General features: G+C 43.6%; 1 protein-coding gene across 2 annotated transcripts in view; it reads left to right on the forward strand.

Moving 5' to 3' along the window:
• hs2st1a (heparan sulfate 2-O-sulfotransferase 1a) overlaps positions 1–25943 on the forward strand; it is a 37568-nt gene that overhangs the window by 7147 nt on the left and 4478 nt on the right. Inside the window, exons 1-5 of one of the 2 annotated variants that reach the window (XM_028593162.1) lie at positions 7813–8049; positions 18222–18475; positions 20102–20187; positions 20479–20617; positions 21332–21429. In XM_028593162.1, the coding sequence (XP_028448963.1) occupies positions 8025–8049; positions 18222–18475; positions 20102–20187; positions 20479–20617; positions 21332–21429 (602 nt within the window). In that variant the 5' untranslated portion in view covers positions 7813–8024. Of the gene's footprint in view, positions 1–7812; positions 8050–18221; positions 18476–20101; positions 20188–20478; positions 20618–21331; positions 21430–25943 lie in introns of those variants that run through there. The other variant, XM_028593161.1, reaches the window with a different exon arrangement.

Consider the following 25943-nt stretch of genomic DNA (forward strand, 5'->3'; position numbering starts at 1 on the left):
TCGGTGCATCTTTAGATTCGATAGTATTCATTGAGTATTGGGATTTTCCTTTCCTTCTTAAACAAAAACAAAAGTTGAATAATACACTTCTAGAGACGATATATCATTTCTAAAAAGTAATCGTTTTCTAAGAAGGATGCACATCCTTAATTAAGAAGTTCATAACCTGTATTATTTCTGCTATCGGTATGTTTGGCTGGAAACTGATATGTAGTCCCCGTCAGCGGTACCATATAAACGGAACATATTTTAGTATTTAATTGAGAGAGAGATATTGATTCTAGGGAATAGAAGAAAATCGTCACAAAACAAATCACGATTCATACGATTGTTTTATTTATTTTTATTTTTTTTCAACCCCTGGTAGCAGGTTAATTCTAGAAGCCATCTATGGTATGTTGAGAGCTGCGTAAATAGAAACGTTGTGTATTAAACTGTCACCTCATGGCCCTTGTAACTATAGCAAACAACCTCTTCACCTCTGTGGCCTGTAGGCCGTGTGACCAGCGGCATGTGTCACCCAGCAGGACAGATATTCACAGACCTTTTTTTTTTTTTTTTTTTTTTTTTTTTTTTTTCCCTCTCAGCATCGTCGCCTTTTATGTGTTGGCCGTTATTCAGCCTGATTAAAGGAATTTCAATTTCCATCTGTTGCGTGGTGATATTCATTTCCAGACACAAGCGGCTCTGTGATGAGTTCCGCGAGAGAAGAGAGCTGCTGTTGAAAGGACCGAGATGCATGCGCACGCTGTCATGTCTCAAGTATTTGCAGAGGTGACGCAAGACTTTTGAAGCATTCGTTTGCCCAATTTGTCGCTGCCGGGCTTTGAATTTGACTTTGATTTGTAATGCCAGGCACTCGCAGCCTCGAGCCCAGCCTCACACTGACTCCGCCGCCGAGGGCCCTCGGGATCTGATCAGGCATCGCTGGTCTGTCCTCACGCGCACCCTGCATGGACTGTGGTTGGACGACTTCATACCTTGGAGCTGCACATCATCCAAAAAAACGGCACTGCCACGGCTACCTGCCTCGCGCGCGATCGTTCGTGGGCCTGGGTCACTGTTGCCGAAAGCGGGATTTTATGCTTCTGCGTTAAATCTACGCCGTGGCTACGTACGTAGGTACGTGGAGACACTGGCCCTACGCCGTAGCCTGACGCGCACCTCTCAAAAATGTTCCTACACGTTGCGGCGACCTGCGTCGCTCGCCCCGTGGCTTGGTAGCGTTGCATTTCCCCCGACTCATTTCCTGGTTCTCCTTCTCCGTAAACGACATGAAATCAGGGAGAGGGTTAACTTTTCCTGCTCCAGATTTCCCCCCGTGGTCCGAAAGCACAGGGGAGACACTTTGTTTCTCCCACTATGACTCTAGAGTCGCTACTCGCTCCGAAGCTAATCGCCGTCACTCTCTCACTCGCTCTACCACACCCTCTCGCCAGCCCTATTCTCTTAAAGAGATAGACGCACACACCAACGCGCAAGGCAAGGCAGCTTTATTTATATAGCACATTTCAGCAACAGGGCAATTCAAAGTGCTTTACATAAAACATGAAAGAGCAGTTATAAAACAATTAAAAACAATTTAAAAGACAAGAATACATTTTACAGTGCAGTATAAGAATTTATAGAACTGAGAGATAAAATACGCAAATAAAGAAGAGTTAAAACAGTTAAACATATAAAAGCAGATAAAATAGGTTAATTGAAAAAAGGACCAATATGTCCGACATCTCAAGCAGTTCGGTCCATATCTCTGGTTCATCTCACCAACAATGGGCCCTGATGCTTCACATAGAGGTTTCATTCCCCATAGTTATTAATAAAGCGTGATTTTATGGTTCTGCAGAGGCTCGACGATGAGCTTTGGCCGTAGCCTATGGAAGTGGCCTGAAGTTTATACTTGCGTGCGTTGGTTGATGCTTATGTTTTGCCCATAATGCGCAAAAAGTAGATATATTCTAACCTCTTTGGGTTTTTTTTTTAGAACGAATATTCCAACGTCATTTTTGGTCAATGTTGACAGCCCTCTCTACCGGACTCCTTTTCAACTCCTACACATTTGTCAAGTGTTTCACTCGAAGAAACCAAGCGCCAAGCGATGGCTAATTGATGACTCATCAGTAACGCTGAACTAGACTGAGTCCCTTTTTTGTCTTTTCCACAGCTCCAGGTGCAAACCTCAACCTCCTCCAGCATTTCTTCCTCTCGCTGTGATCTTGTCCCTTCTGTGGACCTGGCACTCAGATTTCCTATGAACTACCCCCTATGAACTACCCCCGGGCACCTCACATCTCTGTTTTTTTTAGCTTCTCTGAGGGGTATGACGGGTGAATGACTCATTAGCTTTCACTCGTACGGTGCACATTGGCATCTCCTACCACAAGCAGCCGGTGGCGTCTATCGCCTGGACCTGCCTGCTGAGTCCCTCCCTAAAACGTGCTGCGCGAGCGGCTAATGGAGGGGATCCCGCGGCGGAGATGGCCGTAGGTGTCGGCGGTGGATCTGTTGCGGGAGGAAGGGAGGCATGAGTGCTAATGGTCGTACTGGGCTTTTGGCTGGATTGTTGGAAGCAGGCCTTGATTGGGGCCGAGGATTTATGGCCCCTGGCGCGCACTTTGTCTGACAGGGAATGTGTTCCCCTGCAAAGTGGCAACCCGAGCCAGCGTGGCGTTTGCTGCCGTATTACGATGACAGACCGGCTAATCGGGGGTGTTATGGACGGTTTCACACCCTGCATGTAATTGGAGGCCGTTCTAGAAGAGCACCCCGCTCCCAACACTCACCCATCGCTCCCCTCGGCTGGCCTCTCCCCAATATTCCCTCCCCACCTCTTCACACAAACGCACACAAACACACTTTCTCCCCCCCCCCCCCCCCCGTCCGTCCGTCCGTCTTCATTTCTTAACGTGGCAGAGGTGTCAGTTCACTCAAGTCGAAGAAATGGCCGTCAAATCATGTGGCACCAAAACCCTGCAGGCCGGATTATGTTGAGTGAACTTGCGGGGATGGGGGGGCGGGACAAGTGGAGCTCTGACTGTTATTATTTCGTTAAAGTGACAAATCAGACGCGGGTCAACGGACAGTCCTGCAGAGGTGCTCAGAGTGAACGTTGATCCTGATTGCTGTGCTGCCTTTTATCCTCCTAATGTTATCGCAGAAATAGTTTTTCATTCTCCACACTCTATTTTAATGATGGTAAAAGCTACAAGATCAAATTTAGACTCTCTGGGGCTCACACGTTACCGTGCCTAGGCAAAAACCTGTGGGGTTTCAGACCGATAAAAGGAGCCTTTTGGTTGTAAAAAAAAAATAAAAAAAGAAGTGACCGTGTGGGTGTCCCTTTCCTCTCTTCTTCACTGCAGAATGAGCAGTGTTTCTTTTTCTCTCCGACACCTTTTCAGCTCCTTTTCTGGCAGGGGGAGCGGCCAATACACCTCTCTCGTGATAATAACTCATAATGACCGTATTCTCAACCAGCTCCTTCTGGATCAATAGTTGGTAAACAACTTTTTTTGTGTGCCGAGTCTCCTTTGTAATATTCAGATCCCTCTTGTGTTTCACTAACCCACATTGGATGAGAGCCTGAAAGGAGAATATTCGCCCACGGCTGGGGAAAGAAGGTGCTATCAAAGGAGGAGGAGGAGGAAGTGTGGAGGGAGGAGGGGGGTAAAATGAAAGAGATGATCTAATTTTCATTGCAAGACAGAAATATTTAAAGCCCTGGCTTGTGAAAAATCATGAGGCCCTACAAAAAAAAAAAAAAAAAAAAAAAAAATGAACGAGGAAAGCTCGCCTTTGGCATTTTTACAACCAATTTCATCAGAGGGATGAAGGAGGAAAGAAGGTGGCGCTGCCCTTCTGCTTTCTTAGCCCCTGGTTCAACTTTGCTCCGATTAGTTTTCGAGTTGGCTTCGAGCTGCCTTTATCTTGTTTCGCTGTAACACCAGGCGTCCTCGGGGACCAACTGTTAATGTGCTGCTACAACACTTTTACAACACGTTTCCCCTCCTTTCCTTGTCAGGCTTCTCCACCTCTTTTCTCCCTGTCTGTTCCTCCTTTTCCCTCTTTCTTTCTGTTGTCTTCTTTCTTGTCTCTTTGCATGAATGGAGCGAGCCAAATGGCCTGAAATCCTTGAACTTGAATTTCATTAGACGAAATATAAACAAGTACACGACAAACGTGTGTGTGTGTGTGTGTGTGTGTGTGTGTGTGTGTGTGTGTGTGTGTGTGTGTGTGTGTGTGTGTGTGTGTGTGTGTGTGTGTGTGTGTGGCTACACACAAGGTTGATTGGTTAGGTGTTTTGTTATTAGATTAGTGTCTGTATATTCTGTCCTATCTCTCAGTAATATTAACGGTGCACCCATCCAATATTAGTATTGCAGTTGATGACCTTATTAACAGATTGGGTATCAGTCAGTCAGACATGATTGATTGAACAATAAATACTGCCTCGTTGTCACTGTTGTTTAACAAAAAAAAAGGAAATACAGTTTTATAAAGCTTCTAATTAAAATTTGCACAACCATCAAAAAATGTCTTTACTCCTTAGGGTTGCAACTAACAATTATTTTAGACATTGAATAGTCCGCCAGTTACTTTTTGGACAACCCATTAATCTTTTTGCATATGTGAAAATGCCTTGCCCTGCTGCTGCTGCTGCTGGGAACAGCGGCCTTCAGGAAGACTTGGAGTTAAGCTTTTCTTTGAACGGCAAAGAAGTCATTAAAAAAGGAAGATGTGTTCGGAGTTTTGCCGACCGGATACGGCAAAAGTTTAAAGTGATGGTTTGGAGTAATTTCACCCTAGGGTCCTTTGCACCATGACCTCGAGCCAAACACCCCCCCCCCCCAGAAGCTTTCTTCAGCTGAACATTGGGAGAGTTAGCGTAGAGTAGCGTTATCAGCTAATTAGCTTAGCGCAGGGGCTAATGGACCCAGGTTTGTATCTCGTAAATGACCCCTCTAATAATGCCCAAAATGATACCAAACGTCTACACTAGTACAAATAGGTTATGCACTCATAAAACGATGGATTGGAAAGTTTGTAAGTACACCAGGAGTTTATGTAAATAACACTTTCCTGCTGGCTTCTAGTCTCTGCTGCCGCTGCTGCTGCTACTTTTACTGAGTGCTTAGGGCCGTCTACAAATTACAACACCGAAAAGAGATACCACAAAAATATTTATTAATTTAATGATTAAATAAGGTAATGTCTCCAAACTTACCTCAATTATAACTTGTCTCCTGCTAGTTTTACTACAGCACTTTTAAAAAAAAAAAAAAAGTTAAATTAATAAATATTTTTGTTGTATCTCTTCTCGGTGTTGTAATTTGTAGACGGCCCTAAGCACTCGGCTTACTGCCGGCAGCAGCAACAACAGCAGAGAGCAGAAGCCAGCAGGCAAGTGTTATTTAAATAAACTCCTGGTGTACTTACAAACTTTCCAATCCATCGTTTAATGAGTACATAACCTATTTGTACTAGTGTAGAAGTTGGTATCATTTCGGGCATTATTAGTGGGGTCATTTACGAGATACAAACCTGGGTCCATTAGCCCCTGCGCTAAGCTATTCAGCTGATAACGCTGCTCTACGCTAACTCTCCCAATGTTCGACCCAGCTGAAAAAAGCTTCTGGGGGGGGTGTTTGGCTCAAGGTCATGGTGCAAAGGACCCTAGGGTGAAATTACTCCAAACCATCACTTTAATCTATCAACTAGCTTCGCTACTTTCTTTGTTGCTCTGCCTCGTTGTAGCGCTATCCTATTGCGTGCAGAGGAAATTTGAAAGACAACCGTTTATCCCGCCCCTCGGATTGAGTCCTGTCAATGTGGGTCTGGCTTGTCAGGCTATTATCCTGGTATTCTTACCCTAACCTTAACCAGTCCCCACTCCCCCATGCCTAAACCCAACTACGTTGACCATTCTAGCAGACAGATTCAGTAGGTACCCTTCCGGAGTTTCCAAACTACGGAGTGGCCCGAGGCCCAAATCACAGAACGCGTGTGCGTTAATCACGCATAAAAAAAAAAAAGGAATTTGCGTTAACTCATTATTATCAATTCATTTTTGCCCTAGTAATGACCTAATGAAACTGGTCTCCATGTGACCGAGACTGTAATATAGTGTAATAAAGTTTGATATAGTCACCATGCTTTGATTGACGTTGTAACTAGGGGTGGTACGGTTCACAAAACCCACGGTTCGGTTCGTATCACGGTTTTAGGGTCACGGTTTTTCGGTTCTGTACGGTTCTTGTTATTTTTTCTTTTAATCTTTAACACTCCAGAAATATACTTCAGCATACGGTATATAGCTTAATTATCCACAATGTAGGATACAGTAAGCTATTAAATAATTATATAGTTATATCATGTAGCCTAATCATGCACAAACTGAACTTGACTTGACTTTAAGCACATTATTAAGACCATCTCTGAGGAAAGCTAGCTGAGATTTTGATACAGCAAGAGGGAAGACATTGTCATTCATTTCATTTTATTTGGCAAAAAAAAGGAGAATGTGTATTGCCATCTACAGGAACTTATGTGCCTTTTTTTGCACATGAAGATTGAAATATTACAGAATATCAATTGAAATAACTTGCATTTATCAAACTGCCAACTTCAGTGTAGCTCTTACAAAAATGTATCCTTTAAAAGAAAAAGAGAGGAACTCTTAAAGCTCCGTCTTTTGAATAAGTCAGAATACGTTAAACATCAAAACAGTTTACATTGTTAGTTAATTTCCTATCCTGGGCTGGGACACACATACGGTTTGATAAAGTACTTATTGGACTTCTCATTGCACTTACAATAACGACCGTAGCTGTTAGGCCCTCCTGTATACGTCTCCTCTCCGTTTTTTCCTGCATCCACTGTGTGTGTTTGTGTGTGTGCGCGTCAGTCGCGGGGAGAACTAAGCAGCCCCGCCCGCTGCAGAGACCCGACAGGATCTAAACTGCAGCCGCTTCGGCGAGTGAAAAAAACGTTACAGCGTACATTGATGTTAAAATGTATACAGGTTGGCATGACGGCCTGAAATGTTTTGCACGGTTTTCGCTGTACGTTTTGTTGGTAACTTGTTGACACCGCTTCTTTCCCGCGAAAGGGAAACACACTGAGGTCACATACATAGACAGTATATAATGGACCAATAGACCCCGTTGCTCTGGACGGAGACCAGTGAAGGCTATTAGAAGCACTTTTCCGGTGATCTCTTGCTTTACTGCGCAGCCTCCTGACAGAGACAACGTAAATGTGACGTGAGCAACGTGTCTGAAAAGTTGTAAGTCTTCTGGTAGTTGTGACAAGAGAAATCTCAATCATTTCCAATCTTACAGAGACGGAGAGCGTAGGTATATGTAAGGAGATAACCTAAGCACAGGCTTATTATTGCTAACTAACATGCTAGTTAACATTAGTAATTAAACCTAAACAGCTAATGTAAGTCGAAACTGCCTGCGAGCTTCTCCTGTACTATACGGTAATACCTCTACTGTGCGACAGTAAGTCACTTGGTTATGACACAATCGTTAGCTTATTTTTACAAAAACGTCTGCTACGGAGCTATAACGTGAGGTACAAGGTAATGGAGCCTTTTATACATTGTCGTGTTTCTTTAGAAATAAACAATGGACAAATAAAGTCTTTAAACGCTTCAGATATAAAGTTATTCGCAGTCAAGTGACGTAAAAAAAAAATGCCGGTCAGTGTAATGCTAACAAGAGGTGATCGCTTTGTAGCAACAAAATGGCGCCATCGGAGGTTCGCGTTCTGAAGCAAAGCTTACCCCCTTGGTCACATACGGGGCACCTGATGGGCACGAGGCCACATTGCGCATGCGTCGAACCGTGCGGCACACACACGTTCCGAACCGAGACAAGCGGACCGAACGGTTCGGATGTTTTTTCATGAACCGTACCACCCCTAGTTGTAACATTTTGTTAGACTAGTTTGGTCGGACATTTGGGTGCGTTATGCTTGGAGCATCTACTGTAGCCCCGAGCTGCTAGCCTCAAGCCGAGATGAGGAGCGGACTACAGAGCTTTGGTAAGCTCGCTTCTTTCTAACTCCACACCACCAGATTTGTTATTTATTTTTTAAACTTGTGGTCTTCAGACCCAACTGACACTGACCCAATACATTACTTCCTGCTGGAGCCACAAAAGGCTTTACACCTCTAACTGTTAACCCATACCTTTTGAATATGCTGTAGTATTCCCCCTAGCCTGACGTGGTCATACTCAGATTCTAGTCAGAATTCCCGACCTCGAATTTTGTGGGCGGGGCTAAATTCGGCTGGCATCCAGGCTAGTATTCCCCAAGTCCTGCAAACAGATTTTCATGTGTGAAATTTGGTGGAGTTCCTTTTTTAATGTTGCTGCGAGCATATACAAAAAAAATAACAATATTCTTATCATTTTAGAGCTTCTCTCATCTTGTTTTGCTGGTTGGACTGCAAAAGAGATTTTAGTGGGTAAATCAAACTGAAGCTGTGAAAGACAGAAATAAGATTTTGCAAAGTGAGTGAAAGATCGTTTTAGCACCACCGTAACGCTGGGTGTCAACGGGCAGCTTTTTCAACCGCAACTCCGCTGTATCTGTGACGTGCAGCAGATTCCAAACGAAATTGCGTCACCACAGCATGATGCCCATGGCGTACACGTTTTGCAGACAATTTGTTGTTGCTGTTGATACGTCAGTCTGTCAATCTGGCCTATCACTATTTGGTAAGTTTTCTAATCCAGTCACACACTTTGCCGCTTTAAAAGTTGTGTTTAGTTTAGTTGAAGCAGCTAGTCGTCATTGCTACAACGCTAATGTCAAATGCCGTATGTACGACACGCCAATTCATATGCCATGATTTGTTTGTTATGAAGACGCATACTCGCTATTTCACGTGTTTATCAACGCCGTTTGGCCGCCATTGACTTACATTACCTTGCGATTGCGTGTGAATTGACGCCGTATGAAAGGCCGAAAATCCGTGTAAGGAGGTTGGTTGGTGGTGGCGGATGGGTAAAACGCAGGATTTTCTCCCAGGAGAGCGGGACTCGCGTCCCGCGTGTGGCGTTTCCTTCGTGTCCCTCGCGTGAGGTTTCCTTTCCACGTTTGTTCTTTTCCTAAACCCAACCTTCTTTTCCTGATCCCAACCGTTTCTTCTTTTCAACCCAACCCCCACACGCCACATGGCTTTAGAACGACGTTGCAGACTGCAGTCAGCTGTATACAATGTAGACATACACACGGGACAGCTGAAAATGCGTACAGATAACACGCGTCTTGGCTTTAGGAAAGTGGCTTGTATGTTTACGCAAAGTCATGATGTCACGTTGAAAACAAATGGATATTTATCTCACCAGGAATTGCCAAGCTAGCTGTTAACATCCCTGCAGTCATACAGAGACCTATCACGAAGTAGGCTATAGGAAAATCACGATCTTTTCATTTGCTCGTCATTTGAAATATAGCATGTGTGTGTGTATACACGGGAGAATATATTGAAGGCACGTTCGCGAGTCTACCCTCTCATTGGCTACCGCTCTGCAAAAGTTGGGCTCGGGACTCAACTTTGGGAGAGCGGGGACCGGGGGTGAACATCCGGGCAATTTGCTCATACCGCTGTTCTCATAGGGAATGAATAGAATCGCTGCACTGGCGTTAGAATTGATGTGTATTTGCAGCCTCAGGTGACCGAACATGCACAGAGGAACGATCCAAATCAAATTCCGCATACTGTAGCGACATCACAATCATACCAGAATCTAGAGACTAGAGTGGAAACGGGGCCCGCTCATCCTACCGCAGAGATCCTCTGATGGCGAACACAGGTACAGCATCCTCACTGGGGAGATGGCCTGCTGCAGATGCTGAATATAATGAGATGAAAGAAAAGCCGCAGCAAACTAAGATATGAAAGACACACAGATAAGCCTGAAGTGATAACAAGTTGAGCTGGTGTCGTCTCAGAGATGTTCTATATAACGCCGCTCTGTTAACACTCTGTAGCACGTTTCTGTGTGGGACAGATTCTCTGCGGTGTTCACCTGTCCCTCCCACTCATCATTAAAACTATGAATAGCAGTCGTCTGCACCGTCTTAATAGAGTGTGGAGCTCTCCCCGGACTCCCATGCATGCATTATTAATTATCTGTTGCAGGGCCGAGAGACATTCGAGGGAAAGGGAACATCAGATATCTGTGTAGCAGCTCGCAATCTGATCTGCGCTGTTATGCAAACATTGTTTGTTGTTCTATTAGGATGTGAGGAGTCTGGGAAACACTGAGAGTTGTGTTTCGGTGTGTATCCATACGCATTCAGCGATTTTTGTAATCCATGCAAGTTTCTTCCACCTCACTCTCTCACGGATGTGGCTGCGGCGTTTGTGAGGCTGTGAACATTTAACATTTCCTCTGTGGTTCGTCTAACAAATGCATTTGATGGCTCTTCTCTTCTAACAAGAGTTACTCGGATAGTTTCTCCTTCCTTTTAAAGCACAAAAAAGGCCTCTGAAAATCTTGGCTGATACCCACTGCTTAGTCATTGACACTCTGTTCCAAGATGAGAGCTGTCCCCCCCCCTCCTCCCCTCCGCAACCTGTCAGACCCGCCTATACTTAACAAGGCAAGGCAATGATGGGATCTGCCATCTGTGTAAATTGCTCCATAATCTCATTTAACTGGCTGTTTCTGATGAAGCAGACAGAACGCGGCCCCCTTAACTCTTTCTGTTTTCCCAGACATTATTGGCTCACCTGTCAGACAGCACTACCGTCTTCGATCGCACGAAAGACAATATCAGGGGAAGGTGGCCGGTTGAACCACGACGATTAACGTCTCCATCCATCCCAGATTGTTCTCATTACTGTCGGAAACGTGGCTTGCATTTCGACTAGGAATTTTGAATAGGCCGCATGTGGCTGGAGCTCGTTTTAATGTACGCCCCAAGTTTAGTCAAACAGCTTGATTTTCATCTGTAACACATCTGTAACATCCCGTCCTCAGCTGCTGGACACTTTTCGAGTCTGTTCTCCAAAAAAAAAAAAAATAAAAGGTCATTAGTGAAGGTTCTCGTGTTAACATCTTCCTCCTCAGTGATTCTCAATGGAGTAATTGTGGTCTCGAGACCCATAGCCCAAACCACTTAACCACTTTAAACTGTCTGCACAGTGTTGTCTGTCAGTACTGACAAGGCCCAGTTTTGTCTTTTCTCTGTGTCTGAGGAATGCTTTGTCGGCATTCCCTGACAAAAACCACGCTTGTATTCGGCATGCTACTTCTGTCGGCAGGGGGGAAAAAAGCAATTTCCAATATTTTCAGGATACACAACACAACCTTCACGTGGATTGTTTGTGCTGAGATCCGGAGGACGGCGCACCTCCATCGTGCACCTGCCGTTGGAGGTGGAAATCTGGCTCATAACCTAACCGCACGTTGCGTGTATATTGTTATTTCACGGAGCGTATATCAAAAATAAAGAGGCCAGGAGGTGTTTTTCCATCTCTGTGTATAACTAATGAAGCTGCCACATACAGTCTGCCGTGTGCACTGTATTTAATGGGAGGTGACAGGGTACATACTAAAGGCACAGAGCGCTCAATGGAACCTAGTCTGGCATTGCCAGACCTTGCTAGTCCACACAGCATTCCGGGATGGGAGAAAAACGTGCTCTGGTTTATTGGCATTTCTCATTTCTCCGAAAACTCAGATTGGACAGATAGTGTAGCTAGCTGTCTGGATTTACCCTGCAGGGATCTGATCTGACAGTGATCAAATAGTTTGGCCCCTATTTCATCAGTCTCCACGTTACTCAGACCTGGTCCATGTCTCTTCTTCTTCCTTCTCTCCCTCTACCCTCCCAGCTCTCCTCTCTTCCCCAGCTGTACTGTGCAGGGACAGAGTAGAGAGAATGAGACCTTTCTTTTACGTCAGTGTCATACTTGTGTGTCAAAGCCAGTGGGGAAAAATGCCTCAGCTGCAGCAATTTTTCTTTTTCAAAAAGCCCACCCATACAATTGCACATTAACTCCAATGCATGTCTTATCTTTCTGCATGTAGCATAACAAGTAATGGTGTGTAGTTTCAAATGTAAAGGGAGTTTGTTCCAGTGGGCACGGCCGCGTACGTCTCTGTTCCCGCTCCAATACTGAGCTCGTTTTGAAAACCCTTGAGGCGTTTACAAGTGTTCTGAACACCGCAATCAAAGCGCTCGTTTATCCGTCTCCTTTTTTCTCCTACCGTTCTCCGCAGCCGCCAGCAGCGTTGTCAAAAGCTGCACAACAGATTCCTCTCTCAGCAGGTTTCATATTCCTCGTCATCACTTAAATAACAATGGTAATGCAAGGTTCTGCTCTGTTAAATCAGGCCTGAATCTCCCCATCAGTTCGGACTATATTCCTGCTTTCTCTGATTAATCCCCTCTCTGCTAAACCGATCCAAAGACTGATTAGAAATTTGGAAGTGCACGATTTATCAAAGAGTTCGTAAGTGCTGCAGTGGTGACATAACTGCCCCCTCCCTAAACCTGGCACCACAAAACAACCGCGTGCTTCCAAGTCTATATAGAGGGAAGAGGGAGACACAGCGCCAGCAGACTAACTTGATTTTTATACAGCAGCAACCTAGATCTCCTCCCTGTCATGCTCCATTGATTTTGCAATCCAGCGGCATCCGGGCAGAACCATTCAAGCCGTACACCTCAGTCTGCCCGCTGATAGCCAATCTCTATTACCCACCTAGCCCAAGGCTTCGGTTCGAAGGGCTAACCCCTCTCGGGGGGGGGGAAGCAGACAGAAGGAGAGAGAGCTCCGACTGGCGGATCGGAGCGATGATAGATTTATGTGCCGCTCGGTGAAAAAGGGATCATCTTCTCCCCTCCACTTTTATTATCCCATCAGATCTGACGCGGTAGCAATACTACATGACGGCCTGTCACATTTTTGCAGATCTGGAAGGCACATATGAATGATGATTTTCAAATGCTTCCGTCTAACCAGCCGCGAAATTGCTTCAGTAAATATGCTCCAACTACCAGCGCTCTGTCTTCCTCCCGTCCCTCACTCTGAATGGAACCCAGAGTAATAGGCTTGTAGTTGTCACAATGTTTAAGACCTGTGTTGGCTTCACGGTTCATAATTAGCTTTTAACGCACAGAGACGGCTTTGAGGGGAGGAAACTGACAGAAATGTGGAATGAAAGGAGGCCTGCTGTGTGGCCATAGTAATTCAGGCTTTTGTACTCTAATTAAATGACCTCAGAAGGGAGCGCTGAGCTTAAGTGTGTGTGTGTGTGTGTGTGTGTGTGTGTGTGTGTGTGTGTGTGTGTGTGTGTGTGGCGTCCTCTGATATGGAGGTCTGTGCCAAGTGTATTCAGTCTCGCACTGAATAGGGCGTCTACTACAAAGCCTAAGAAGCCCTCTCCGTGCCCGCTTCGCCTCCTTGTTGGTTGTTGGAAATATGCCACAAAACACCATGAATTTAACAAGTGGTTTCTGGGCCAATTCGCATAGTTCAGGATTTTGTAGTTGGGGACACAGTCGCCCCCCGGTCTTTTCTCACTCTCCCCCACCTCCTCTGGAAGAAAAAAAAAAAACCAAGACACTGCCAGCCTTCCCTGCAAGCTTGAGCTACACAAAAGCTTAAATGTGTGTTTATGCCACAGCAAAGCAAAAAGAAAGCTTACATCATGATGCGTGTTCTCCTGTTTGGCCCTGATGTCAACAATTTAATAATGGACAAAAATGTAGCTTAAGTCTGTAGCACATACTGGCTCTGATTGGACTGTCAGCACAATGGAGGTGTATGGGATTTAAGTTGTGGCGCTCACAGCATTAACTTACTAACACAAAGACCGTAATGTGTTTTTTCAGAAACTCTGTCCCTGTTACTCTGGATAATCCACAACAAGTTGAGTATTTTTTCAATGGAAAGTAGTTCAGTAAAAGAATTCTTATAAAACATAACCCATGCATGGTTTTCCCCAGAAAAGTTGTTTAGCACGGTCTTTTTGTCAGCGAGGACCTGGAGTCACAGACTGATGGCAGCATTAATGTAGAGCCTATCTAACTGAATCATGGACGTTACGTGAAATTGAGAATTGAAAAGCTCAGTCTCCATAGGGCCCTACATTAAGTCAGAGCTCAACTCTAACTGGAGATTTAAAAATATGACGTCTAAGTTTCCACCCAAGCTGCCCCACTATAACTGTATTTTAAAGAACGTCTTAAAAATACAGTACAAAATAATTCCCAGTGGCTTAGGCCTGGTGGGGGGCAACCAGGCTTGCAATACACTGGGGGAAACCCTGCCAAGAGTGAAAAAACAACAAGGAAAAGTTTAACCTGCATTAATAACAGATTTTCTTTGGGGCACTGCAACTCTCTACGTGCTCCAACATCTAAGCCATCCCCTTCATGGCCAAGGTGTTGGCAAGCAGTTGCGTGTTTACACAACCAGCCGATATGGAGCAACATTAACATTCATTTTGAAGTTATTTTTCTGGCCCAATTTTCCTGCTTAATGTCAGTCCAAATTTCACTCTCTATATGCTCAGTTTTTGGTCTCTACCTCAACTCCTGAGGGAAATACCGGTTAGCCTGGGTAAACCCTGACAAACGTCCGGCAAATTTGAGATTTGCCCTGCAAGTCAGTCTGGCGAAGAGCCCGTTCAAACCCATTTCCAATGTCCCCAAAATTGAGGCACCAATCACAACTGCTGAGGCGGGCTTTACGACAATAGCGCAGCAATAACGCCGAGCAGCTTTTTGTTTACATTCAACGTGACAGCTACCGAAACGCAGCGTCACCCAGATCGTTGGTCTGATTGGTTGGACTATCCAATGCGCCCAGAGGCATTTGAGCGGCGTCCGTTGGTGACGCCCCTTTGGAAATGAACTGTCATTGAACCTTTCCCAGACCCACTCTCAGTTACAACTGAGAAGGGTCTGGTGTCAACCAGGCTAAATACCTGTCTCTTTAGCTGCTAAATGCTCCACTGTGTTCACCAGCTAGTTGCTAACTGTGTCTGCCTGCTGTTTGGACCTGAGTGGGTGGCGTACAGTGCTTTACTAAAAACAGGTGTGTGTTGCTGCTGCTGGAAACAACACTGTTGAAAGCCATAAGAGTGAACAACAATACCAAACGTATGTCCAAAACCTTTAATTCCAAAAACATTATATTGAGCTATTTATCTCAGACGAGGTCAGACGAAATCGCCTCGTCACTGTTTAAATATTTGAAAAAAACACGTAGAGGGTGACCAATTGCATTGATTTATAAAAAAGAATTTTAAATGATGAAATATGGAGATACATGATGATATGAAAGTTGTTTTATATGAAAGGCTGTAAAACCAAAACAATGAGCTGAAAGACCCAAAGAGCTGAGGGGAAATCTTTTACACTACAAAAAGTAATTTGACCCATTAACAATATACAAATATTAATTTAAAGCGGTTTTAAATTAAGGAAGAAAAACCTATTTAAAGGAATACGCCACCGTTTGTTGAAATAGGGCTTATCACGGTCTACCCTGGCTGTAGATGGGTGGGCCAATGCATTTTTTGTCTCAGTGCAAGTAATTAGGTTGTTTTTTGTCTTTTGTTGGCTCACTTTTACTCACAACATGCTAACCGGCAACATAGGATTCCATTCACTATGCTAAGCTAACTAGCGGCGGCTCTGCCGGTGTTGCACCGGACTAAAACAATGCATGTGCAAAAACTGCGTTGGCCCACCTATCTACTGCTAGGGGAGACTGTGATAAGCCCTATTTCAACAAAAGGTGGCGTATCCCTTTAAGTATTATTTATTAAGAGTTTCAACACCAACTGAACTAATCTGTTTCATCAGGACTATGTGGGAGTGGTTTGATGAGATTTGATTGACAGTGGTCTGGTAACACATGCAACCCCATAACATGTTGTTTAGATTCAAATGTTGCTAAATACTGATTGTGCACGGAGGTACATGATATCCCCTTTTTCCAAGAGTGAGAATAGCACCGATAAAAAACATGATTAGAATACGGTAATTTTGCATGTGAAATAAACACAGCTATTTTAACTTTGGCAGAAAATGTGTTTTTGTAAGACCCTATCACGCTTAGTACGAAGTTGATTGAGAAAATGTTTTATGGCCCTTTAAAAGAAGCAGACACCTGGTACTACACATCAGACTAAAGGCACATTATAGTTATGACTTGTGTTGTCACGGGTTGCACTCCGGCTCTATTTTTTGAATACCGCTGTCTTTCTCTGTCTGCCTTCACTGTACACCATCATAAAAATAAACCCTAAAAGGACATTTGAGCCCAAGCGATAAAGTTCCAGCATAGCAACTGTTATTGCTGTTGTTGTTGGCTAAGGCGTGCTTTGGAAGGACGCGTGAATGAATGTCTCCATCACAGTTGTCCTGCATGCTGACAGCTTTCAGCCATAGCAGCCACCTGGCACGTCTCCACGCTATCGGCACAGAGCAGCAGTTGCGAGCGTGCGGAAGCGGCACGCCTCTGTCCGTAACCAGATCCAGCCTTGATGAGGGGAACATTAACAGCTGCTCAGGAGGGTGTAAGAGAGGCAGCAGCGAGAGTATTTGTGTGTCTGCGTGGTGTGTTGTGTGCGCGCCTACGTGTGCGTTCGCACAGATGAAGGAGAGGGCGGCAGAATCCATTTGACATCTTAATTGGCCACCAGTGCCAGATGCCAGCCTCTAAAGCCGTTCAGTCCAGGCTGTAACAGTGTCTCACCAGCCAGGCAAGGCTTTAGGAGCCTGCTGGCTCCACTGAGTGCTCCCACGGGTATTAGGTGCTCCAGTGTTGTGCTGCCTCCCCTCCACACACACACACACACACACACACACACACACACAAGCACCCTTCTTCTCGCTCCATACTTCCTACGGAGCACTCTGAGGCATTGTCAACACCAGTCAATCTGAGGCAAATTCAGACGCAGAAAAGCCAGAGGGTAACAAAGGCCCGGGCTTCTTTGTGTTGAATCTATTCACACCGAGACGTTGAGGTCTGTCTTTTCTGCCGCTTCGTGCAGTGTTTGGATAGAGATACCTCCGCCCTCCTCATTTATAGCGTATTGATGTCCTGTTGAAGTCCAGTCCGCTATCAAATAACTGTGGCCCTACCGTCTAACTACCAACCCCTAACCTCAGCCCGTCGCCTCTCGCTCTTCGCCCTTTCACCCTTGTTACACGATGCTTCCCCTCAGACGAAGAGGAAACTAGGTTGGAGAAATCCATTCACGCCATCTATCTAGAGTCTGTCAGAACCACACAAAGTTGTACTTGGCCATATGACAGGTACATTTATTTGATCCAAAATGGGAGCGACAAGACACTTCACTCTGCGGTTAAATTAGGAGAGTGAAATTAAAAGTAGGGGACTGATATTAAAGTGGAATCTGATTAGCGAACAAGAGAGGTGGTACCGCAGCGTGAAATAGGCTGCTCACAAAATGATTAACTAATATTCCTGTTTGACATTATTCTTGATCCTTGGTGTGAAGCAGGAAAGGTTTTTTTGGGGGAGGTTTTCTTTTCTTTTTTTTTTTTAGCTATGTGCTCTTTAAAAGAGACTGCCTAAATGAAATGGAAATCCATTTTTAATGAAGTTACAGTTTAGTGTCTCATACAGCGGTGTTACTTCTGACAAGGATGGAGTAATCTCTTTAAAGGGTTGCTCATGTTAAGTGGATTAGGTTATAATTTGATTCTAGATTCGAAGCAGAGACATCAAATATGCTATCCGCTGAGTGCTATTTGAGCATGAGTTATGAGACATGTCAAGCATTGACCCATACATAAACAAAGGTTGGAGATGGTAGTGTTTATGCTTGTGTTTAACTCCTCATATTTGTCTTTCTTGCTGCCTGTCTATACTATGCAATATTTACCAGTATGTAATACTTCCTGGCTATTTTTATAAAGAGGTTTTTAATTATTTTTGCTCCACATAGAGGTCAAAGGGTTTTTCAGCTCCAGAGCAAAACTGCTGGTTCTAGTCTGAGTTTGTATAGACATTTTCAATGGAATTACTGTTGCTAGGCAACAGCCTGAACCCTTGTTAACTTCCTGTCATATGATGTCATTCACATAATACACTTGGGGCCATTTAGAATATTTATGTTTACAAGTGTGAAATGGTCTGTAATGAGGAAGTCGCCAAAGGACATTTTTGCTCACTACTCGTATCCAACCTCCTGCTGTCCCTCCAGAACGAGCCATCGCCAGACACGAGGTGCGAGAGATCGAGCAGCGGCACACGCAGGACGGCCTGCGGGAACGGGACTCGTCGGTCTCGTCGCTGTCCGAGGGCCAGGACGACATCGTCATCATCTACAACCGCGTGCCCAAGACGGCCAGCACTTCCTTCACCAACATCGCCTACGACCTGTGCGGGAAGAACCACTACCACGTCCTGCACATCAACACCACCAAGAACAACCCGGTCATGTCCATACAGGACCAGGTCAGAGCCACGGCTGACACGCCTCACAGGCTTCCAAAACTTACATTTCCCCCTTTCATTTGTAACAGGGCTGAACGATTTAAGGAATCGATAAAAACCTGTCATGGAACATTATAACATGAGACACCATCAAAAACTGCTCTTTGTGCGAGGAACATAGATGTGAATTTCCAGAAATAAGTGATATGTAACATCTTACAAAAAACTAATAAAAAGAGAGAAAAAAATAATGTTAAACCAAATGTCACACCAAATATTCAACTAAATATCGCATATTCGATTAACCGCAGCCTTCACGATTAGCTAATCCCATTCTTTCAAATTGCGATTTCAATTTGAAAACGATGAATCGTTCAGCCCTAGTTTGTAATGAAGAGCAGTGATTCCAACCAGGGGTACTTCTGCAGTTGCCAGGGGATACACAGAAAGATTGTATCCAACTACTGTCATTTGAACATTTTGAAATGATTTGATAAAAAGGATATATATCCACATTTTAACATTAAGTCAACTGTAACACCTGAGCACTACATGCTGCAGTTATGTAAGAAAAAACTAGTTAGCAGGCACAGAAGTTTAGACAGGTAGCTAAAAGTAATGAATAAATGGTAGAAATAAATAGCTCCAAGTAATGGCTAAAGGATACATTGTAAGTACTGGATAATTGGTTGAAATAGTTAGCTAAAAGTAACATTAATGGATAAATGGTCAAACATTCCGCTTCATTCTGATTAGTAGTAGCTTAGTAGGCTAGTATTAGTAGGGTTGTTGACCAAACCAACCTTAAGATTGAGAGTTCACTTAAAGGAGAAATCCGGCGCAAAATGAACCTAGGGGTTAATAACACATGTGTACAGGGTTGACCGTTCTCTGGGATAGGTTTTCATGCTAATCGAATGTGACCAGTTTTAGCGCAAACTGCTAATTAGCTTATAACGCTAGTCGTTGGGGCATGGGTAAAGTAAAAAGAAATTGCTATTTCTATACCACTAACAAGGCTCAAAATAGCACAACACTTCCACGGTAACATAATCAAGGTCCCTACATGTAAACCGAAGCGTTGAGAACTTTGTAAGTGTACAGACAGTTTATTAAAAAGATAGTTTAGAAAGACTGTACCGTTCAGTTATACAGGCGGGCGCCATCTTGGGAAAACAGTCATGACCAGTCAAACGACGAATGCCGTGCTTGAGCTATATTACTGGTTGGGCCTTGTTAGTGGTATAGAAATAGCGATTTCTTTTTACTTTACCCGTGCCCCGACGACTAGCTTTATAAGCTAATTAGCTGTTTGCGCTAAAACTGGTCACACTCGATTAGCATGAAAACATATCCCAGAGAATGGTCGACTCGGTCCACATTTGTTATTAACCGCTAGGTTCCTTTTGCGCCAGATTTCTCTTTTAACAATATCCGCTTTTAAATAATAGTGTTATACATTTTAGAACATACATTGGGAATCGATGAATGGGCTGTGGCCGCAGACTAAAAAAGGTTGGGAACCACTGATGTAGAGGCCTCTTTTCTTGATATTACACACATTATAGTCTTCACTTGGTAACCTGTATGTACTAAAAAAAAAAAAAGCATTCCATCCATTGTAATAACAATCATGATTTGGTTCAGGTGCGGTTTGTGAAGAATGTGACTGAGTGGAGGGAAATGAAGCCAGCTTTCTACCACGGACACGTCTCCTTCCTGGACTTCACCAAGTAAATACATTGTCTTGCAATATACTGTACTTGCTACACTGTAAAAACTGTTTCTTCACCTGCCGTGGCTTCTTGCAGGTGACTCCACCTTGTGGCCATTCAAAGATTTCCCCCTACACAGTGTAGTGTAATGATCTGAATGTAGCACCTTTGACCTCTGAATGTTTCAACTAAAGAAGCACATTACTGAGTTCGTAAATCTGCTAACTGTGTCTGTCTTCAGAATAAATTTTAATAGTTGGATCCATGTCCAGTTGAATGCCTCAACCCAATCACTGTCATTTCTGTCAGGTTTGGGGTGAAGAGGAAGCCCATCTACATAAACGTGATCCGGGACCCCATTGAAAGGCTGGTGTCCTATTATTACTTTCTGCGTTTCGGGGATGACTACCGGCCCGGCTTGAGACGCAGGAAACAAGGAGACAAGAAGGTCAAAAATCCACAGATACACTATTTTTGCAAGTCTGTCTTCAAACAATAGTCAGGTGCCCATATGAACAATGAAACAGGGTTTGCTTGTTATAATCATTGCTACTGTTCATAGTGGCCGTTAAAAGAATCTTTTCTTAAAGAGATAGTTCAGATTTTTTGGATGTGGGGTTGGATGAGGTGCTTATCCATAGTCGTAGACAACAACAAACTAACCGATTGAGGCAGTGGTAGACCAGAAACTCCCATGTTCTGTGAAGTAAAAATCTTCTGAAGAGTCATCATGTTTTTTTAATCCTCCGTGTCCTCCTTGGCTACTAGCAACTGCGTAGATTGGGGGGCGGTCACGGAATGCTTGTATCATGTGGACGCGCCGACAGTGTTGTTGTTATTACTTAGAATTCCTCATGGAGGCGACAGAAACTACGCACTATAGCTTTAAACTGATATAGATATTTTTAGGTGGTCCTATTTTTATGTAGCTAAAATGCGTTTAGCTGTTGCCCCCGTTACCGTAGGTAATACTCTGACTGTGGATAAGTACCTCATACAACGGCCGAACCATCCCTTTGTTGCACTTACGATGTATGTGATCGGGGACTAGATCTACAGTCCTCGTTCTGTGCAAAAAAAAGCATTGGAAAGTTTATCTGAAGTTAATATAAGTGAGCGTTTTCTTCAGAACTTGCTCATGCGTTGCGTTTGTGTGTTTCAGACGTTTGATGAATGTGTATCAGCCGGCGGCTCAGACTGTGCCCCTGAGAAGCTCTGGCTCCAGATTCCCTTTTTCTGTGGTCACTACTCTGAATGCTGGTGAGTGTTCACACACCTGACGCTGTACTCTGTTCAGCCAACACCGAGTCACAATTATAATCTTAAGGTTCTCCTGTGTTCTTGTATTTGAATTTTGAAACAACGAAAGAAAGCTTGATTCAGCTCGTCTTTAGTCGTGTTTTCACTTTTCTTAATGTTCATAAGGCTGGTGATCATCTATATTTTATTTATTGTCAACAAATCCCATAAAAAGATCAAAATCAACAATGAACTGATCCTACTAACAAGCATTGTAAATCTGATATAGCATTTTTCCTCTATACTCCAGAACTCCACTAAAACTAAAAGCACATCAGTGAGCCACACCTTTACAACATGTACGCTGTAGTAGAGCTGGGCCTTATGGAGAAAATCAAATATCACAATATTTTATATCGATATACAAATACCTCAATATCGATATTGCAACAATGTTGTAGGGTTGACTATCGGTGCTTTCACAAAATATTTACACAATGACATAGATAAATAATCATCAGTAATGTAGATATAATGACTAAGTGGTTAAAGGCAAAACATAAAACAGCTAGTCAGTCAGAAAATGACATCACTTGACTGTAAGGCCGGTTACACACTGCCTGCGTGGCGTGAGCGTGGCGTGAGCGTGGCGTGAGCGTGGCGTGAGCGTGGCGTGAGCGTGGCGTTTCTGTTGCGTGTCAGCTGCGTGGCGGCTGTGTGGATTTTTCTGTCTTTACACACCAGAAACATGTCTGACGCGGCGCTGCTGCTGCTGCTGGTGCTGCTGCTGCTGCTAGCCGTTTCCCATTGATAAAATGAAATACCATGTTAAACATAAATATATACTGATTTGATTACAGCAAAGACAACGTCGGCAGTATTGACGGCAAAATAGACTACAGAATATTTCGTTCTGTATGGACAGGTGCAATATTAGAAAATCGCTTTTTTTTTTTATTACATTTATATATCTGGATTTATATCAAAACCTAGATACTTTCAAACATCAACATGTCATTTATTAATATGTATTTGTGTCTAAATGACATATAAACATCTTTTCCTATTCTATTTTGCCTGGAAACACTTCCAACATGCTCGCGTGTCGTGTGACGTGCGTGTCACGCAGGCAGTGTGCAAGCTCTAACCTGTTAACATGGGAGCCAAAATATAAACGGACACGCCACGCAGCTGACACGCTCACGCCACGCATGCAGTGTGTAACTGGCCTAATGCAGCCTTTAAAACCAGGAAAAGACAATACTTGTGTCATATTGCGATATTACGATATCCAACGATATCTTGCCTTATATATTGATTTTGATATAATATCGATAAATTGCCCAGCCCTACGCTGTAGTTTATTTTGACTCAATCCTGCATACACCATTGTGATGCATTAATCACTAGCACACCGAATGGTATAAATCCACGACTGAAAATAGTCCCCAACAAATGCACTACTTCCTTCTGCTTTAGTAAGGTTTGCTAAAAACTACAGTGCCCAGCTCTTTCAGGAAATTATTTAGCCTTTTTTTTTCTTCTTTTTTTTTTCTTTTTTTTTAAGTGAAACTTTATTTCTGTGCCATTTTGTAAGTAACATCTTGAGCATGAATGATTGGGATTGGGGGTTTAGGACCACAAGTTAGGCAAGTTGTATTGAGAGACTCATTTATGACTGGGATTTGTGGGAAATGACAAAAGAAACATAGAATATTGCCAATGTATCCTTCCCTCACCTGAGGCAGTTTAGATTCAGTTCAGGTTGCTGTACAAGTTTTGTTTCATAATGCACTACGTGACCCCCTCCTGGTCCTTCTCTATCACTTCTGCTCCACTCATTTTCTCAAGGTCTCTAATAGCTCTCTCAGCCTTGATCCGTTCTCTCTACATGATGATCTGTATCAATCTCTCTCTCTCTCTCTCTCTCTCTCTCTCTCTCTCTCTCTCTCTCTCTCTCTTCTTTTACCCTCTTTAATCTCTCCTTGACTCTGCCCTCCATCTTTCAACCATCTACCCTCCTGAAACAAGTTACTGACTGAAGGTCTAAGGTCGCATTCACACTGCCCGCGTCGGCCCTCCGACGATCCAGCAAAAACGCAGGCCTTTCCAATTATTTTGAATGGGGCTAGTGTGCGTAGGCTGTGGCAGGGGTTGCTGCAGGGGGGACGTGCAAAAAAAAAAAAAAAAAAAAAACTGCAGCGGGCCTGTGGCAAAAAGTTGAGACCGACTCAACTCTTGGAGAAACGCAACCGCTCAGTGGTGTTTTAAGTCCCCAACTTCTCCTTCCAGGCAGTGCTGCGACTGTTGACTTCAAGGCACCTAACCCTAACCTTGACTCGAACCATAACCATAGCCTAATCCAAGCATTTAAAGCTACAGACACAGAAATGGCACATACTAAGGAAAGCTCATTGTGGGACTTCAGATACAGTATTTAGGGACCACTAAGGTCTATATAAAAGAGACTTTGGATACAGTATTAAGGGACCACTAAGGTCTATATAAAAGAGACTTCAGATACAGTATTAGGGGACCACTAAGGTCTATATAAAAGAGACTTCATATACAGTATTAGGGGACCACTAAGGTCTATATAAAAGAGACTTCAGATACAGTATTAGGGGACCACTAAGGTCTATATAAAAGAGACTTCAGATACAGTATTAGGGGACCACTAAGGTCTATATAAAAGAGACTTCAGATACAGTATTAGGGGACCACTGAGGCCTATATAAAAGAGACTTCAGATACAGTATTAGGGGACCACTAAGGTCTATATAAAAGAGACTTCAGATACAGTATTAGGGGACCACTAAGGCCTATATAAAAGAGACTTCAGATACAGTATTAGGGGACCACTAATGCCTATATAAAGGAGACTTCAGATACAGTATTAGGGGACCACTAAGGTCTATATAAAAGAGACTTCAGATACAGTATTAGGGGACCACTAAGGTCTATATAAAAGAGACTTCAGATACAGTATTAGGGGACCACTGAGGCCTATATAAAAGAGACTTCAGATACAGTATTAGGGGACCACTAAGGTCTATATAAAAGAGACTTCAGATACAGTATTAGGGGACCACTAAGGTCTATATAAAAGAGACTTCATATACAGTATTAGGGGACCACTAAGGTCTATATAAAAGAGACTTCAGATACAGTATTAGGGGACCACTAATGCCTATATAAAAGAGACTTCAGATACAGTATTAGGGGACCACTAAGGTCTATATAAAAGAGACTTCAGATACAGTATTAGGGGACCACTAATGCCTATATAAAAGAGACTTCAGATACAGTATTAGGGGACCACTAATGCCTATATAAAAGAGACTTCAGATACAGTATTAGGGGACCACTAAGGTCTATATAAAAGAGACTTCAGATACAGTATTAGGGGACCACTAAGGCCTATATAAAAGAGACTTCAGATACAGTATTAGGGGACCACTAAGGTCTATATAAAAGAGACTTCAGATACAGTATTAGGGGACCACTAAGGCCTATATAAAAGAGACTTCAGATACAGTATTAGGGGACCACTAATGCCTATATAAAAGAGACTTCAGATACAGTATTAGGGGACCACTAAGGTCTATATAAAAGAGACTTCAAATACATTATTACGGGACCACTAAGGCGTATATAAAAGAGACTTCAGATACAGTATTAAGGGACCACTAAGGTCTATATAAAAGAGACTTCAGATACAGTATTAAGGGACCACTAAGGTCTATATAAAAGAGACTTCAGATACAGTATTAGGGGACCACTAAGGTCTATATAAAAGAGACTTCAGATACATTATTAGGGGACCACTAAGGTCTATATAAAAGAGACTTCAGATACAGTATTAGGGGACCACTAAGGTCTATATAAAAGAGACTTCAGATACAGTATTAGGGGACCACTAAGGTCTATATAAAAGAGACTTCAGATACAGTATTAGGGGACCACTGAGGCCTATATAAAAGAGACTTCAGATACAGTATTAGGGGACCACTGAGGCCTATATAAAAGAGACTTCAGATACAGTATTAGGGGACCACTGAGGCCTATATAAAAGCATCCAAAGAGCACCATGTCATGGGACCTTTAAGTACTGCGGTGCATCTCCTCCTCATGTACTGCACCAGACTGGCCAGGTCTTGCGGTTGTTGTTGTTGCCGTCCTGTACCTGTCCCGCTGGTGTGACATATCGACGTACCGATCCTATGCAGGTGTCGTTACACGTGGTCTGCCGCTGCGAGGACGATCAGCTGTGCTTCCTGTCTCCCTGTAGCGCTGTCATAGGCGTCTCACAGTAGGGACATTGCAGTGTATTGCCCTGGCCACATCTGCTGTCCTCATGCCTCCTTGCACCATGCCTAAGGCACGTTCACGCAGATTAGCAGAGACCCTGGGCCTCTTTCTTTAACTGTGACCTTAATCGCCTACCGCCCTTAAGCTGTTATTGTCTTTTCGACCGTTCAACAGGTGCGTGTTCATTCATTCTTTATGGTTCATTGTTTAAACCCTTTACAATG

The sequence above is a fragment of the Perca flavescens genome, chromosome 12 (assembly GCF_004354835.1).
Source record: "Perca flavescens isolate YP-PL-M2 chromosome 12, PFLA_1.0, whole genome shotgun sequence".
NCBI lineage: Eukaryota > Metazoa > Chordata > Actinopteri > Perciformes > Percidae > Perca > Perca flavescens.